Here is an 18,927-nt window from a genome sequence, read left to right as displayed (position 1 = left end):
ATGGCAAAACACCAATGCACATAAAGTAAATAAATTTTTAAAAAACCCACAAATGGACAGACTTAAACAGAAAGTTTATTCAGAAAGCCAAGCAATTTTAGAGGCAAAACCAAGGCTCAAAAATGTTCAGCTTTGGGCTTCCTTACTCCATCTATAGTCTCTGGCCCCCGACTCGTTGCATTAATTCTTAGCTAAGAAAGAGACTCCCACACAGTAGGAAGAGCAAAAAGAATCCTTCCCAGTACAGAAACTAGGAGCAGAGGAAGCCAAAGAAGCTGAGTCCGACGGTGGGATCTGAGGGGATCCTGTCGCTGGGCAATATTAGGAGCATTCCCTAGACCTGAGTGGAAAAGGGAAGGTATTCCAAAGGATCCCAGATGTATCCACGGCTGAACACACAGAAAGATGAAGAAATAGAGAAATTTAATAAGTTAATTCAACCGAAAAATTATTCAATAAAGTTTAAAAACAGAAACCTTTTTTTTTTTTTTAGCGTAGTACCCAAACTCCTAATTTTACCCCACTAAGACTGCTGAAGGTAGCTGTGCTGAACGGAGCCAGAATGCTGCTTCCAGCCGTGTGGATGCCTAGGAGGAAGCCTGCCACACTATCTCTGGTTCACTCTCTGATGACTTCGCCCTGAACTACCTGATGTGGGTGTGGTCTGGCAGGGGAACAGCCCATCAGAACGCTCCTAGAGGAGACCTACTCACGTTTATGATGATGTTCAGGGACTCATCATTGGGAAGGAAGATGCACACGCTACGCCGGTCCTGCATGACTCTGTTGTTATGGAAGGTCAGTTTGTTCATTGTGTTGTGGGCTCTCCAGTGGGCAGGCTGGGCGCACGAGTGCTCAGCAGTTGCTCCAAAGCCAGCTTCTCCTCATCCTCACATGGCCAACAGGAGAAGCATCGTGGTGTCCCACTATGTAGGTTTCATAGCTGGAGAAAGTCCACGGGGAGGCCTGTGAAGAAAGGGGCAGTCTGGTTAGCGGAGAGGCAGGCAGGAGAGCACACAGCTATTTGTCAGGCGCAGGGAGCAGACTGCTGTACCCGGGACGCGAGACGGCACAGACACACTCTGCCCCTTAACACCCATCTCCACACTCCATTCTCAGACATCAGTTAATAGACACAGTGAGAGCCTGGACAGTCACAGACGGCCAAGCACCACAGACTCCAGGCGATGGATCCCGACTGAAGAGTTCCCAGTCTCTCAGGGGAAATGGCGGGGTTCTGGAGTGAATGCAAGGATGGCATCAACAGAAGCCTCTCTTCTGGGGTATGGAACACAGATGGGTCCCTGGCCTCTACCACATTCCTTCATTTCACCAGCTGGTTCTACAAAGGGAGCCCTGGCTGCTGGACCACCCACGGGGGTCCACGGGAGCAGCAGTAGCCACTGGAGCTGATTTCTCCATGGCATCCTCCAGGGTTATTGAGTTCGCCTTGTTTTTTATGTCCTGTTTTCTCCTGGTTCTCTAACTAGCTAATGAAAAATTAATTCATTAGTTCATCAATCAAATAATAAAGCAATACTCATGCTGTATTACCAAGCCAGGTATACATGTAAAAAGAACTATGGGTCTTAGAAACTTCTCGTGTTTTGTCAGTTTACTAAACGTTAAGTTGGCCCCCTGCTCCCCGAAGTTTTAAAGTATGTAACTTTGCTTGCAAGTAACGAAACTTTTATATCTCTGGTCTTCAGTATTTCACCCTTCATTTCTGTTTTCTGCCTCCCGGTATTGTAAAAGCCTGCAGAGTGATTGTCAAGCACTGGGGTCTTTTTCCTGCTCTCGAGGAGGGCTTCATATGTTGCCGTTAGCAGGACATTACTCAACCGCGGTGTGTTGAGACTAGCTGTCTCTGTGCCATCGGTATTTACAGTACTCCTCGGAGCTGTATTTGCAGGGTGCGAGAAAGCAAGCCCAGGAATGCGAAGCTGATTTCCAAGGCAGAATCCTGACCTCTCTGCTCCTTAAAGCTCATCTGTTCTCAGCAAGAGAGACGATAGTCATAGATGGTAACATGAGTAAGTGTGATCTAGTGGTTTTTAAGAACGTAAGTAAAGCTGGGCAGTGGAGCATGCCTTCAATCCCAGCACTCAGGAGGCAGAGGCAGGCAGATCTCTGTGAGTTCGAGGCCAGCTCGGGTCTACAGAGCTAGTTCCAGGACAGGCTCCAAAGCTACAGAGGAACCTTGTCTCAAAAAAACAAAAAACAAAAACAAAAACCCCCAAAACAACAAACAAACAAAAACCACTTTAGTAAAATATAATCGTCAAGAGATTTATTGAAAACTAAAATTAGGTGGTTAATCTTGCATGTGGTACTTCTTTCTTAGGAAGGGGACCATCTACTCAGGCATTCTGTCTTCCTTAGAGGAAAGGGTGATTGCTTCTCCTTGGTTTCCAGTACATCTCTAGAGGCCAGGGCCTTTTTAGAATATGGATGCTCAGTCCCTGAGTTCTAGGAACTATTCCCCAAATGCAATCACTCACCTAAAAAATATTCTTTTCTTTTTTAAAAAATATTTATTTATTATGCATACAATATTCTGTCTGTGTATATGTCTGCAGGCCAGAAGAGGGCACCAGACCTCATTACAGATGGTTGTGAGCCACAATGTGGTTGCCGGGAATTGAATTCAGGACCTTTGGAAGAGCAGGCAATGCTCTTAACCACTGAGCCATCTCTCCAGCCCAGTATTCTTTTCTTTTAAAATTTATTTATTATGTATACAGTGTTCTATCTGCACACCAGAAGAGGACACCAGATCTCAGTACAGATGGTTGTGAGCCACCATGTGGTTGCTGGGAACTGAACTCAGAACCTCTGGAAGAGCAGCCAGTGCTCTTAACCTCTGAGCCATCTCTCCAGCCCCAAGTGTTCTTTTCTTAACCAACGGTGCCCAAGCACCAGCTCGAAGGGCGATGCTGGCTACATGTGACCCACTCGTGGGGTTGGAGATAAATGCAGAGTCCAAGCCACAGTGACACTTCTACTCATGACAACTTCCTGCTGTGCCGCAATGTGGAGACCACCACTTCATACTCCACCCCACTCTCGGGGCATGCCGGGGGAACATCCTAAGACCTGACCCACCAGAGAGTGACCCCTCATTGCTACTGCTGAAAATGTCCTCAGCATTTTCAAAGGTAGACATCCCTAAAGTACACGGGGTACATGCTGGGAGTCTCAGCACTAAAGCACAAGAATTTCAGGCTCAAGGCCATCCTATACATTCCCATCCAGTCCTATACAGAGCAGGAGCCTACCTCATGGAGCCAAACACGAGCCAGGTGTGGTGGTGCACACTTGCGATCCTGCCCTGCAGAAGCAGGAGATGAACAGCTGCACATTGGGGCCAATCCAGCCAGAGTTACACAGGGAGACTCTGTCTCAAAAACACTGAAACTAATAAAATTCCTGAAATGGATCAAATCTGGAGACCAAGAGCCCCCCACTTAAAAATTCTAAAAGTATTAAAGGCTCTGAGAAGGTGCATAGGCAGATTCCTTAAAGCTGACAACATCCCACACGCTCACTGGGCACATCTCTCCCCAGAGACTATTACGGTCCTGGAGAACAAAGCCTTAGGCACATCCTATCAACTGAGAAAGGCAGTTCTGGAGTGATTCCACGGCAAAAGGTCCCCCTATCAATTGGAATAGTCCAACGTTTAGGCCTCTCTTTACTACATAAATTATAAGCTATGCTTAAATATATCTTAAATCAAACTCTTAAGTGATATGAATTCCACTATAATTTCTCGTATTTAAATCTGCACTTCATATTGAGAAAGTTCCATTTTTAAATTAAATCAATTAAATCAGGATATTTCTACTGACCTACTTTTTAGAATTTAAAAGTTAAATGAGGGGGGATCATCTAAGGTTTAGGATGGTTCTAGCTTCATTAAAATACATTAAAATTCTTGTTTGGGTGTGATTTGTATTTTGTGATTTGGACACAGTACAAAGTCTGGACAAAGCTTACAGCAGCAGAGTTACTGACAGCCACAGAAGAAGGTGCACTACTTCACTGCCGCCTTAACACGAGGGTGACCCACCCAAACCCCCTAAACAGAGAAGGGACTAAGCCTTCACTATGCCAAGACACCGTCAAAGCTGACTTAAACGTCCTACTAAAAAGGCAAACACAAACCAAACCAACCCTATCTCTAACACATACCAGCATAAAATTCAATCTAACCCAGACTGTCCTGGGAAACAGTAAATAGAATTTATACCAACTTGGACTGCAGAAATCAGGAAGAAATCACCAGCTATGTCGTTATGTTCTATGCTGGGCCCCACCTCAGTGCCAGGGGGCCATTTCTACCCCAGAGCAGTGCCTTTTTGTGCCAGGAGTGACAAACGACTGTGCTGACAGTGATCAGACCCCCAGCTCTTTTCCCAAAGAGACTTACAAAAAATATACATTGCAGAATCTTTAGTTTTAAGTTTTTACCACATGATGTAGTTTCAGTTGAGAAAGCGGCAAAAAGGATTCTCTTTTTGCATCTACCTTCTCAAAATGTAACCAGATGACCCTTCGGGAGTGTTATGCTTAAGGAGTGCCATTATGGAAGCTGTTCATAAAGCTTCCAATTGCACAGGATTCTGGTTTATGACTTTGTGTTGTTAGAGCCTGTGTGTGCACTTGTCATCCCTCAAGCCACTGCTGAATTCTGGCCACCAGAGCTCATAATCTCCATGAGGAGCTAAAGGTAGCACAGCAGAAACAACAGGAAGTAACACTGTGATATTCTAGTTGAATGCCAAGTGATGCTATAAAATGAGACACTCGTCAGAGGGACGTCCACCAACCAGTGGCCTGCTCTAGCTACCCTGATGGTTCTGAACGCTGCTGTTGCTATTCTGACTTCTGTTCTCACCATCACTATTTTCTGTAACATTCGCACTCACTTGAGGAAGAAGGCTAAGCAAAGGACAAGACAGCTGTGGTACTTGGGGAAGTGACGTGACTGTTCCTGCCCTACAGACCAGCAGCACAGTCCTTCAAAGCCTGACTTGGCATGCCCGTTCTCTAGAGTGAGGGGGAACAGGCACCGGACTGTTAACCTATGATGGGAAGGGCTTTGTCCTGGAGTCCAGAAAAGAGTCAGGGTGACCTGCCATTCTTTCTAAAACCCTGCTGGAAATGTCACGTTTATCCTGGCCGTACACCAGAGAAAATAAGTGTCAGTTAATTAGCCCTCCCACCATCTGAATACTTACCCGGAGAACACAGTGTCACAGGCCATAGTGATGAGATGAATAATCTTTCCAACCCAAAGACTAAGGGGACGGGACAGATGACCAAGTGATCTTCGAGGTCTGACAATAATCTTAGAAGGGAAAAGTGGTACTCCTCTCCTCTGGGGTCCACCCTTCTGATGACCATGATCATCTGACCATGGTTAGCTGCTGTTCTTGCCTGGATTCTCAAGTTCTCTTGTATTCTTGTATTGTTCCTTAACCACACACCCAGGTGCTTCTGTGTTAACAAACGCTGATCACAGATAACACATGCTCACATTCTTCAATGGCTTGGCACTTCTCTGGACACGATTGATTGTCAAGGCTCACTTTGGGTTACTGCAAATCATTTCAGATTTTCTCTTGCTTTTGATCACGCTGATCCCTCTGGTTTCTTCCACCCCCCCCCCCCCCCCCCCCCCCCCCCCCCCCCCCCCCCCCCCCCCCCCCCGCATCCCGTCCCGGCCGTCAACTTCTTCAGAGAACAAACATGGTCCTTCCTGCTCCCTAGAAAACACAGGTGCTGGTCTAGAAAACCTGCCTCCTCATCCCTGGGTGGTCAGCAGCTGCTGCTTCCACTCCGTTCAGGGGATATGGTCCTTCTCCAAGACAGGTCTTTGTTAGCCTGGAGGAGTGCTCTACTTCAACACTGGGAACCCAGTGAGACTCGCTGAGTATTTTAGAGTTACTTGACAAAAAAGCAAACAAACTCCTTAGTAATTAAGATTAATATTATGTTCCTTAGATATCCTTTGGAGCCAGTCATAGTAGCTCATGACTATATTCCTAACACTTAGTAGGCGGAGGCAGGAGGATTGCTGAGTGTTTCAGTCTATCCTGGGCTACGTAGTGAATGATGGGGCCAGGCCCTGTCTCAAACACCAACCAGTAAGCAAGGAAGCAAACAAAGGAATCCTTTCTTTCCCCAGTGGTATTAAGTACTGACCTCTGCTTTTTAAACATCACAAGGGTTAGAGTCAAAATGGGCACATCTTTTCTTTTCCTCCAAATGGAATGGGCACACAATGAGAATACTATCCCCCAACAACTTATCAACACAATATCTTTTTTAAGTCTCAATAACTTCCGGTAATGTCAACTTATATTAAAATAAACATAGTGAAAAGTCATGGTTGGCTTCCCTAAATTGCAAGTGCCAAAAAATACCCAACTGAAACCTGAACGGTGGTGCCAACTGCTTGATTCCAACTCTTTGTTCGCCATTTACCAGCTAACCGGCTACACACCAGCTGTATACTCGGGGATGAGTCCTATCACCTTTCGGTATCATCCGTGTGTTGGAGGGTCTTGTAAGGCATATGGTAAGTTCGATACAAATCTTAACTATTGTTAAGTAATATGACTCATTAAATAATTCAAGGAGATTTATAAAGGCAATGTCTTATGTGGGTCTGATGGAGAACACAATGCCATCTAGGACCTCGTTTCTTCCTGATGCCCTGAAATTGGTTCTATCTGAACCGGCATCTCTCAGAGGGGCTGCATCAATTAGAAGGTGGTAGGCAGCAAACAAGAACACTCGACTAATGCCATGGGTCACAAGGCCCCATCAAAAGGCAGGAGCAAGTCCGCCTTTACATCAGGAGGAAGAATCAGCTTCCCTGGAAGCAAACCAAAACCAAAATTGAGTACCGTGGTGAAGCTGAGATGGTGAGGTTAGACGGACAATCAGCAGGGAAGACAAAAGCAATGCTAAAATTCATGAATTTTAAACCACAGAAATGTTATTTCCACAGCCATCTGCAGTCAAAAGTCGTATCATGTTTAGCAATGAGGCACAAAAATTCCTTTCAACCAAGATGAACTTCTAGCCTGACACTGCCAAGGGAAAGTGCTGTTCTCAGGGAAAACACTAGACTCAAACGCGTCTGCTTCTAACTCCTACAATGAAATCTTTGATTCCTTCATTAGCAGGACCTGCACTCAGTTCCATCTGACACACGAATTATGGTTTTGTAGATCATGATTTTGTTGTAAAATTCTCATTATATATACACACACATATATATGAGGATAAATATATACATGTATGTATGTATGTATGTATAGAATTTTTTGTATGTATAGAATTTTAACATCAACTTTTTGGATGTTTCTCCTAAAATACTTTTCTCCAAAGAAAACATAATTATAATGCCTTTAAGGAAGACTGAATGAAACACTTGAGAAGTCGCTGGCTTTCTTGGATACTGCATAGTCTCCATATCATTAAGGAACTCCTCATAACAACACACACACAAGTTGAAAACAGAGGCATCCACGGCCAAGAGTAACATAATCAGCATTAAATACCACTCACAGGGAAAATGAATGAATACACAAACAAAAATCTCAAAAATGATGAATGAAAACAAATCAAGTTAATAGAAAGATATATGATTCTACCTCTAGGATTAGCAAGTTCAAAAATAGGCAAAAATAAAGAACAATTCATTTAGGAAGACAGGATAGACATACAAGGCAAGACTCCTAAGGGAAGCAAAGGAACAATTCAACTCAAAATTGTATAAAAATTACATATAAATCTTTATTCTATATGCGACTTTCCAATTTTAGAGAGCAAAACCAATCCGTGGGTACTGATGATAAAAATAACCACATACTAGCGAATGAATCTTAATATATCTATATCTATCTATCTATCTATCTATCTATCTATCTATCTATCTATAAGGGCTGGAAATATACGTGATTCTGCTACGACTGCCTGCCACACTTCACAAGATGACCCACTGAGGACTGTATCAGCTTATCACACTTCAAGTTAATATAAAATATTTCACCTACCACATAATTGCTATCATGGCTTTGAAACTGAAAAACAGCCTCCAGGGCACTTAGTGCTAACTTAGGAGACAATTTACTAACAACATGTGTCTTCCGTCTTGAGTTTCTAAGTATCCTATATGGAAACATTGTAATCAGGCACAATCAATGACACCTTTACCTCTGCTCCACTAGCTGAACGTGGGAACTTGACAGGTGAAAAAACTGGCACCTGACCAAATGACCCTGTCAGTGTGGGCTGGGCTTTTCCTTGCAAGACTCTCCCTCCCTAGTTTAAAACAATAATGGATATGAAATAATTTAAATCTCCTTGGAAGGCACAATAGCTACATATTTCATAAAAAGTTAAAAAACATTTGGAAGCATTTAACTGTGTCAAACACACTCAAGTGCTAATAAAATGTCTTTTTTTCCCTACGCGGCTAGCCACAGAATTACATGGGAAAACCTATGACGTTAGAGAAAGACTCTGAGATGCCAGAAATTCAATATCCATACATATATTATGAGACTGAGGTTATACTGTTACACAGACACACCCAAACATGTGGCAGTTCCACAAAGAATCATCATGTCCATGCACACGTGGCCTGTATACATGTAGTCTGGGACAGACACTCTTTTCAGTAAAAGATCAAAAGCACAATCTACAGGCTTCAAAGGAGAATTTTCTAACAAAGCTTTATATTGCTATGAAGTCTTGTTTTACACCCCCTTGGGGATTTTGCTTTGAATACATGAGTTGGAGACAAAGATGTCATATATAGACAGAGCTGTGATTTATGGCTGAAAAGGTACTTAAGAAAACGATAAAAGTATTTGCTCTATGCATGACCTACTTTTTACAGCCTCACACAATGTTCGCTATAGCTACTCGCACAGGGAGTCTCTATCAGACGCCTGGAAAGATATGTCTGCTCCGGCCAGCTTCGGTCAACAGTCCCTAAAGTGTCATTAAATTCATGAGCCTGTCTGCTCTGAGGAAATCATGGTGGTTTGTGTACCAGTTGGAGTGGCTGTTGGGTGATGGCGGCAAGCCACAGCTATGGTCCTTACCCAGGGAAATCTTCCCCCTGAAGCTGTCTCTCTTGACCAATGGCCAGTATTTAATTACTTCAGCTTACTCACATCTGGAAATAACTACCATAAGCACGCAAGTTCACCAGCTGCAATGTCATTTCTGAAGGGTGCTTACCTGTGGGGTAGCATCCTGTTTTCCCTTACGCCAATTCACAAGTCTTATTCTTTAGCTCTTTTCACTGAGGTTTTTGAAATCAGATAAAAATCAAGGCCAACTCAATGATTATCCATTTCTTCTCTGGGGGATGGAAAGGAAGCCAAGGCCTGACCCTCTGTGCCTTTGGGTGTGCGAGGCAGTGAGCCCTGAGCACAGACCCCATGCTTGCTCCCTGGACCTCTGGTTGTGAGAAGCGCATCTCTGCATCTCCCTTGACAGGGCACATTCCTTCTTAAAGAGATCACCGGCGGATGCTGGGAGAGACTTGCAGTCTGGCTTTCCGAGGGTGTGGAGGAAGGAAATCAGAATCACACCTTACCTACACTAACACGCTTAATCTTCCGTGAAACAAATGGAACCATCCCTCAACCTTAAAGGTTACAGTTTTAAAAAGTCCCAGGCTAAACAGAACCAGAAACTGCCCCACCTCTGCTCGGGACTTTTTTTTCATAAGGCTGTGATCACACCGGAAAGGCAACTATTTTTGAGCTGAGCCAGGGACTTTCTGCCCGGGGAAACGGGATGTGCAGCTCACCCGTGGCCAGCTGTCACTCATGGCAGGACCAGTGCCCAGCTCCAGTGGTCCAGGGTCACCCTATCGATTCCCTCGATTCCCCCCAGGACAAGCCTGTCTACTGCCAGCGGCCTCAGAACCATTTCATCTGTGAGCCAGAAACAAGGCATTCCAATGTTTTATTTAAAAGTACTCCTTTTGCCAGCATGCCTTTAATTCCAGGACTTGAGAGGCAAAGGCAGGCGGATCTTTGTGAGTTTGAAGCCAGCCTGGTCTATGTAATGAGTTCCAGGAAAGCAGATCTACATAGCGAGACCCTGTCTAGAAATAAATTAAAAATAAAAAACCATACTCTTAGTCAAGTGGTGGTGGCACACATCTTTAATTTCAGCACTCGGGAGGCAGAGGCAGGCGGGTCTCTGTGAGTTTGAGGCCAGCTTGGTCTACAAATCAAATTCCAGGACAGGCTCCAAAGCTACACAGAAAAACTTTGTCTTGAAAAAAAAAAAAAAAAAAAAAACAAAAAACCCAATAAGACAAAAAACAAAAAACAAACAAACAAAAAAACCCCAAACTGAAACATATTCTTGATTCAGTGAGATGGCTCAGTGGGTAAAAGGAACCTTATGCATAAAACCTGATGATCTCTGAGTTCAATTCCAGTATCCCACAGTGGAAAAACAGAACCCACTCCTGAAATCCACCCCTACTCTGACCACCATACAAGCACCACTCTCTCTCTCTCTCTCTCTCTCTCTCTCTCTCTCTCTCTCTCTCTCTCACACACACACACACACACACACACACACACACAGAGCACAAATACACTTTTTCATTAATTAAAACTACTTGTGTGTCTAGACTGAGGATATGGCTAAGAGGCAGAACTCCTGGTTAGGGTTAATTTGGGCCCTGGGTTCAAACTCCAGAACCCTGGGATGGGGAGGGAATGAGTTAAGAAAGCATGTTACCCCTAATGCTGAGCTTCCTAGTATGGAGAGTTGGGTGAGAATCTTTCTCACATATAAGATCTGCAAAAACGCTATCTGCTGTTGATACAGGGCACCATATTCTGATGATCCTAAAACCTCCCCTGGCAAGTCTTTCTTTCAAAAGCCATCTTCCAACTGAACACAAACTACTTAGAGTTTGGAAACGATTTCCTGTGAGGGCAAAGGCAGGCCGTTCCCCAAGCACCTGCCCTCCAGGTTATCAACACTAGTGATGAGGCCATCAGCGGCAGAGATCTTCATTTTGGTCGTACCTTGGCAACTGCGCAGTACACTCTGGATGAGCTGGAGACAAATTTCCATTAGCACTTGAGTGCTCGCTGGAGCCATGCTTGGAAATAAGCACCAGCATAAAAATTAGGCATGAGATACTGAGTGTTGTGCTGTCCATATTCTCACAAGTATTTCTTCTGGTTTAAGGAGTTTTAAAGATTAAAAACAAAACAAAACAACACCACATCTAGGAATTTCTAGCGCTTGCCAAGTTCTGTCTGGCTGAGGCGAGAAGACTGAGATCAGAGCTGGAGTGGTAGAGGCATCTGGGGCTAGGACAGCACAGAACATCAAAGAGGATGCCGAGGTACAAAGCAAGGGCTAAGCGTCTATAGGGGTGGGGGGAACATGTTGGAAACCACCAGCCTGGTATCCGTAAGTCCCACAAAGTCAGACACAGACTCCTCAGAGAGTAATAGGCCAAATGATCCCCAGAGTTCACAGGGTCTGGCAATGGCTCCAGGCCCCATTAGCCAGGAAGAACAACCCTCTAGCATGCATCGTAACAGACGGCTTAACTCCGAAGGCCCTCCTCATAGCAAGTATCCGAAGTAGCTGTCATTTGAAGGCAACTCTCAAAATACCTTATAAGCTTCAAATCTTCCGAGGGCCAAACGTGAACCCACGTGCTAGAATAAAGCCCAAACTCAAAATTTGGCAACTGGTACAGAAGTGTGAACCGTTTAAGTTGACAGACACTACAACGTCGCTGAAAAACGTTCAGATTTTTCAGAAGACACAACTGACCAAAGCTCAGTGGAGAAATAAGCTATCTGTATGCACCACTGTCTGTCCTACAGATCCATGTTCTAGGAAAATTAGACAAAGAAAATACCAAGTGCAGATGCTGTCCCTCCAACTACTATCAACGTTTAAAGAAAAAACAACCCAATTCTCTACAAATTTTCTAGGCAATTAAAGAGAAGTATTTCCCCATTGTTTTTATGAGGCCAGCATTTCCAAAACCTGTTCATTAGAGAAAAACAAAATGAGCAACATCTCTCACAGATGCACTTAATAAAAACCTTTACTAAAACTACCAACATCTCTCACAGATGCTCTTAATAAAAACCTTTACTAAAACTACCAACATCTCTCACAGATGCACTTAATAAAAACCTTTACTAAAACTTGGTGTATTGAATCCAGCAAAATATAAAAAACAAATATGAAGCTGAACATGGTGGCACACATCTTTAATCCCAGCACTCGGGAGGCAGAGGCAGGTGGATCTCCGAGTTCGAGGCCAGCCTGGTCTACAGAGTGAGCTCCAGGACAGTTAGGACTATTCAGAGAAACCCGTTTCCAAAAATCCAAATCCAAAAACCCCAAACTAAAAACTCCAAGAACCCAAGAGGAAACACAGTAGGTCTAAGTCTGTAGCATAGATCATAGCATTATGCCAAAGCTAAGGTCATGGTCTGGAAAGCATATATAGTTATGAGATTCTCTTTTCTCCCAGTGGGGAGGTTATCAAAGGTACGATGGAACTACTATTTTTGTGGGTCTCAAATTATTTCAAAATTAAGTTTTAAAGCTTTGCAGTATGCTTTTTTTCAACTCAAAAATAAACAAGTGGATATAAAATTAGCTAAAATGATTTTGAAGATACCAAAGTAGGTCTCACGACCCCATTCATAGAATTCTTTTGAAAGATATAGCAACCAAAGCAGTACAATACGCGCCTAAGGAAAGGTGTAGGTCGCTAGAACCAAACAAAACCAGAAATACTCAACCGGTAGAATAAAGGGTTCAGGAAAAAAGCCTGTATAAAGTTATCTAACTTTTGACAAAAGTGATTTATTAATACATTTTTATCAAATTGTACTGAAACTACTAGACCTAACTATATGGAGGAAAATTACCATAGACCTTAAACAAAAAAAAAAATTGTCCACAGAACTCTGCGCTTTGAAAGTCACCTTAAAGATGAAGACATTTTCACACTGGAAAAAAAGGTAAACACCTGCTTCAAAACAAGTCCAGAAAACATGAATAACACAAATAGCTCTCATAACGAAACAGAACCGACAACTTCTTAAAAATATGACCAATAAATCTGAATAGTCATTCAGCGAGGACCAGGTGGGAAGGACAAAGAAACACTTGGGATGATGCTCGGCATCATTAGTCTTTAGGAGACACAGATAAGAGCCAGAGTAAGCTACCTACACACTCATAAAACTGCAAAGACTGACAACGCAAGACTCGGCAAGAATTCGGACAAAGAACTCTTGGCCATCATCGCTCATAGGACCTTGAAATGGCACAAGCCACTTAAGAAAAACAATCAGGCAGTTTCTCTATCAAGTTATGTATTCCCATACCAGGCAACTAAGACAGGAAACAAACATGGATATTCTTGGTAACTTTAGGATGGCTCTAAAATAGGACAACCCATCAGTAGGGGAATGAATGAGCCAACCGACAACTGGATGCCACCCAAGAATGCAAAAGGAGCTACTGGCATGGGCAACCAATGGTGAATTCAAAGCCATAGGAACTTTTTCTTTTCTTTTTCTTCCCCTTTTTTTCAACACAGGGTTTCTCTGTGTTGCCCTAACTGTCCTGGAATTTGCTCTGTAGACCAAGCTAGCCACAAACTCAGAGATCCTTCGGCCCTCTGCCTTACAAGTGCTGGGATTAAAGGTACAGTGCCACCATCATCTGGCAAGAACTTTTTCTTTAAAAAAGATCACTCATGAACACGCTCACCAAAATCCCTAACAAAACTTGATATCCCCCAAACACATATACTAAATGACAGAAGAAACCATGTACAAAAGCAAGGTGAAAGAAAGAATGGGGTGTGACTAAAAAGGGGCCACAGTAAACATTTGGTCCGACAGAATGGCCTATATTCTAGCTATTTTGTTGGTTACATGAGTGAATACATTTACCCAAACTCAATTATCTACTTATAACTTGTGAACTTTATTTCTCATGCATGTAATTTGTCTTAAGAAAGGTAAAATGTTTAAAAACAAATCTACATATCCACTAGTGTTTATACAGTAAATAGCAGTTATTACCGCAAGGCTCTTGTTAATGTGCAATGAATACAACACAGAATTGGCTCAATTGGTAAACCCGAGGCTTTAGCTTAAACCCTGAGCTTAAACTCAACCTTAGAACTGAAATGTAGGAAGTCATGGTCATTTGGTAACTGAGACAAGGTCAAGGCTACTTCATAAAACAAAGACCCAGTTACCACTGAGCAAGAATTCCGAATGCTTTTAATCTCAGCACTTGTGAGGCAGAGGCAGATGGATCTCTGTGAGTTTGAGGCCAGCCTAGTCTACAGAGTGAGTTCCAGGATATCCAGGACTACACAGAGAAACCCTGTCTTAAAAAACTGAAGAGAGTTTAAAAAAAAAAAAAAGAAAAAAAGAAAAAAATTCTGAACAGCAAAAGATAATTTGTTGTCAAACAAAAACAGGAGAGCAGTTATACGTAGCATCCTCCTTAATTAATACGCTGTGTTAAGTGTGTTTTCCTTGTCCTTCTGGCCGACCTGTGCTAGGCTCCTGTTCTGCTCATCTCTGATTTTCAGCAAAATCTCTGGCACATACACCAGTGTTGAGACAAGTCATCCGCTTTCAAAGTGACCTGTGAGCACAGCAGAAGGTCCGTGGAAGAAACACTTCCATAAAGCACCAGTTGTGCTACCTCATGGGTGCCACAGGCTTCTGCATTCCAGGCTTTAAACGGAAGCTGTAAAGAGTATGCGAAGTTTCTGAACTGAGTATCTAACCTTTAAATACACAATGTGCAATCATTTCAAAACACTTTTCACTTTAGATTTCTTGCTAGTGGGTTCGAAAAAGCAATAAGATAACATCTGCAATGACCAAAGGAGCCACAGTGTAAGATTTTACACACATCTTTGCCTTTTGTGATTAAAGGTCAATGATTTGGAATTCTGGGTCAAGCTGAAAATGTCTGAAAAGACAGACTTTAGTTGGCCTGAAATAAAACTTCTCTCCAACAAAATAAACACGAGCTAAAGAAAATAAGTTGCTAGTGTCTGACAGAAACCACAACTGGCTTTGTAAGTTATCAAAAGGGTACCTGGGAGGTTGAGGCAGGGCTGTGGCAAATTAGAGGCTAGCCTAGTCTAAGTAGAGGTATCAGACCAGTCAAGGCTATGTAGTGAGACTCTATCTCAAATAAATTATTACGTAAATTTTAAAGGGGCTAAAAGAAAAGGAATAAAAAATGTTGTGCCATATATTTCAAAAACTGTAATTATTTTATCGAACAAGGTAGTTAGCGGAAAAGGGCACAGGCCTTAAAGAGGGCCTGTTCTGCTGCAGCCACCGACTGCCCAGGGAAAGGTGTCCTGCCACTTAACTCACTCCTTACAGGCTCCGTCTTAGAGCTATTTCCTATCTGAAGTCTTCAGACTCAGTTCTCAGAGTCTTTAGAAAATTTAAGCATTAAATACATCTTGTTCTTAAGGAGTGGTGCTTTGCTTCCTGGTCAAGCTGCCGGTTCCTGGCCGTTGGGAGCCATCACCCATGCTGAGATGGCTTTGGGGGTGCGTCCGAGTCACTTCTGCACTTGGCCCTAACCCTTCACCCATATTCCTGTAAGTAACCCCCATAAAACTCATGGTTCACCAAGTTGGACTTTGGGGTGTCAGTACATTGGTTTGTCCCGGGCTCCGAATCTGTGAACAGACATGTGTCGCATCTCCCCAGAAAGTTTTGTCACACAATATCCCCAAACTCAGGTATTTCAAAAGACAGAGCTTACATTGAGAAAGCACAGAAAATTTCTACTGCTATTTTCTATCAGTAGTCATAAAACTCAGTCTCTACTTAGGGCCTTTTGAATATCTGAGGAACAAAATTTGTATTCTTTTCAATGCAAATATTAAGAGCTGTTACAAGACGATAGAGTTTATTCATATGCCAGACTTAGGACAGAACACATTCCCTTTGCGGGCCAGCAGGTAAACATGTGATTTGCCTAAGGTGTGAACCCGAATGCCAGCTGACTGACCTCACAGTGCTCGGAAGGAACAAAGCGGAGACACCGCTAGACACAGGTCAAGAGCCACCAGTGCTCCAGGTGGCAGGAAGGAGTCCAGAAGGGCAGAACAGGAGCCGTTACCTGTTGGCAAGCTGCTTGCTGCCTACCTGTTAAGCCACAAGAGGCCTCCCAGCAGTGTCGGTGTCACTGCGCGAGACACAGGAGCTACCATCACAAAGTCCTGCCAAGACTCGAAAGGCCAAAAAGGCAGTTTGGCTGACCCCAAAGCAAGGCCTACCCCCCCCCCCCCCGCCAGTCCCAAAGCCCTCAAACCAAATTTCACAGCCTTTCTCATCACTTAGGCAATTTAAGATAGTACTTCAAACTCTATTCAGCAGAAAACAGATTACAGAATAAAGGTATTAATTTAGCTCTCTGTCTCTAGCATTCCGATTCCCAGGGTCCTTCACAATATCCTCCTCAGGAAGCAGGCCTATGGAAGGACAAGGCTGCTACTAAAGGGAACTGCACGCTCTATCTTGGGTCACTTCCATTAGCTTTCTGTGACGTCATGAAAATGTCTCTTAGTGTTCCTCTAGGCACCTGTGAAAGTAAATAATCAATCAAATGTCCTTTTCCAGATATTTAAAATGAACACAGGCTCAGAAAAGAAACTCTGGAGATTACAAAGGCTTTATTTTAAATGGACTTAGTTAGGGTTTACTGCAAATTCTAGACCCTCAACATTCCTAGAAAAAACTGCTTCTTAGTTTGATTTTTTTAATGTTAAATTTGAAAATCTCACGTTTACTTGAAGTAACACTCCCTAAAATCTGCCCATAAGTAACTTGACTCCTTAATAAAGATCTTAAACTGGCACCTTGAAGCTGACTTTAGTATGAAAAACAAATGAACTTTAATACTGTATTTAGATAGGTTTGGTTAAGCACAGGATTCTCTTTTCTTTGGAAGAAAAACACGAGCCGTTTCTGGTTGTGGTGATGGAACCTACGCCAACACAGAGACTGACTCCAGCCAAGTCCTCAACATTTCCCAGAGATATCAGATGGGGAAAATCGTTATGAGCTTGGAACCATTAAATAAAGGCTACCCACTTCTCATGGGGAGGGAGTGTTCGTTTATTTTCATTTTTTCCTTCTCAGAGCAATGAGACAAGACCTTACTGTTACTATCTTTGAAATAGTTCATAGTCCCGTAAGTTATTCCCAAACTGGCTGTGTCTGTCTTACATTTGAAGCCTGATTTTCCCATTGTCTTTTATTCAGTCAATTCCTAGAGTCATAAAGTGTTATTTTCTTTTTCTTTTTTTTTTTTGAGGATGCACACCTTTTTTTTAATATTTATTTATTTATTATGGATACATATTCTGTTTGCATATATGCCTGATAGAAGAGGACACTAGACCTCATTACAGATGGTTGTGAGCCACCATGTGGTTGCTGGGAATCGAACTCGGGTCCTTTGGAAGAGCACGCAATGCTCTTAACCGCTGAGCCATCTCTCCAGCCCAAGTGTTATTTTCTTTAACACTGCTGCAATGGCAACAGGCAAAGAAAATTCTCTGGACAATAGTTTTTCCTTTTTTGAACATTTTCATCCCCCAAGCCCTGGCTTTCTGTTACATCTTCACTCATTTTTGTCCCAAAGGCTGTAGGTTTACATTCTGATTAATTTTTTTAAAATATTTATTTATTATGTATACAATAGTCTATCTGTGTGTATGCCGAAGGCCAGAAGAGGGCACCAGACCTTATTGCAGATGGCTGTGAGCCACCATGTGGTTGCTGGGAATTGAACTCAGGACCTTTGGAAGAGCAGGCAATGCTCTTAACCACTGAGCCATCTCTCCAGCCCTACATTCTGATTATTTTTAAATCTTCTGTTGGAGAGCAGAAAGGAAGGAGAAGGAATTCAGAACCTGGTCACTATCACATGCCCTACCTTTGCCCTCCTCCCAGACACTCAGAGCAATCTCTAAGATCTTGCTGTATACCTCTCTCTCTCTCTCTCTCTCTCTCTCTCTCTCTCTCTCTCTCTCTCTCGGTTTTTTGAGACAGGGTTTATCTGTGTAGCAGATTCTGGCTATCCTGGAACTGGCCTCAAACTCACAGAGATCTGCCTGCCTTCTGAGTGCTCTGTACCACCACTGCCCGGGTTTGTTGTATACTTACTGCAATAATTTTCAAAACTAAACCATTATGTATTCTAGTATGTAGAACCTACCTTTCACAACCAGTCACTGTGGTCCACACCTTTAGTCTCAGCACTCAGGCAGGCAGACGCAGGCAGACTTGTGAGTTCAAGGTTAGCCTGGCCTACAGAGTGAGTTCTAGGCCAGCCAGAAGATACACAAGTGAGACCTTGTCTTCACAAACAAAATCAAAACTAAAAACAACTCGGGAGGCAGAGGCAGGAGAATCTCTATGTTTGAGGCCAGCCTGGTCTACAGAGCGAGTTCTAAGACAGCCAGGGTTAACACAGAGAAATCCTGTCTCAAACAACAACAACAAAAGTAATGTATACATTATTTGTAAATGAAAGAAAAACTCTGGACTTCTGAAAGTGGTCATAGCTAAGATGAAGCATACCGCTCCCCCAAACTGGTAGGCAGTACTGACTCATTAATCTGGAAACCACACATTTTCACATTACACACTGTACAGAAGCTACACACCTATACAACAGGACAGAACATTGACAGTAACTGAAGCATTAGTGAATGGATACGCAAGGAGATTGTGCAAACACTATGAGAACAGGCTTGGGAATAATATATCTAGAAAGTACAGTTTGAAGGCGATTTTACGTAAGACTGCTATTTTC

The 18,927-nt window shown here is 43.0% G+C and overlaps 1 protein-coding gene across 3 annotated transcripts in view; it reads right to left on the bottom strand.

Moving 5' to 3' along the window:
• The window catches only part of Frmd6 (FERM domain containing 6), a 68,898-nt gene that overhangs the window by 38,495 nt on the left and 11,476 nt on the right, over positions 1 to 18,927 (bottom strand). For all 3 annotated transcript variants that reach the window (XM_050153611.1, XM_050153613.1, XM_050153612.1), the window contains exon 2: positions 714 to 966. In XM_050153611.1, coding sequence (XP_050009568.1) covers positions 714 to 812 — 99 coding nt within the window. In that variant the 5' untranslated portion in view covers positions 813 to 966. The remainder of the gene's footprint in view (positions 1 to 713; positions 967 to 18,927) is intronic.

This window comes from Alexandromys fortis, unplaced genomic scaffold, assembly GCF_014885135.2.
Source record: "Alexandromys fortis isolate MF-2015 unplaced genomic scaffold, M_Fortis_MF-2015_v1.1 scaffold_82, whole genome shotgun sequence".
Classification (NCBI taxonomy): domain Eukaryota; kingdom Metazoa; phylum Chordata; class Mammalia; order Rodentia; family Cricetidae; genus Alexandromys; species Alexandromys fortis.
Note: the sequence above shows the minus strand (reverse complement) of the source record. Positions and strands in the feature narration are given on the sequence as shown.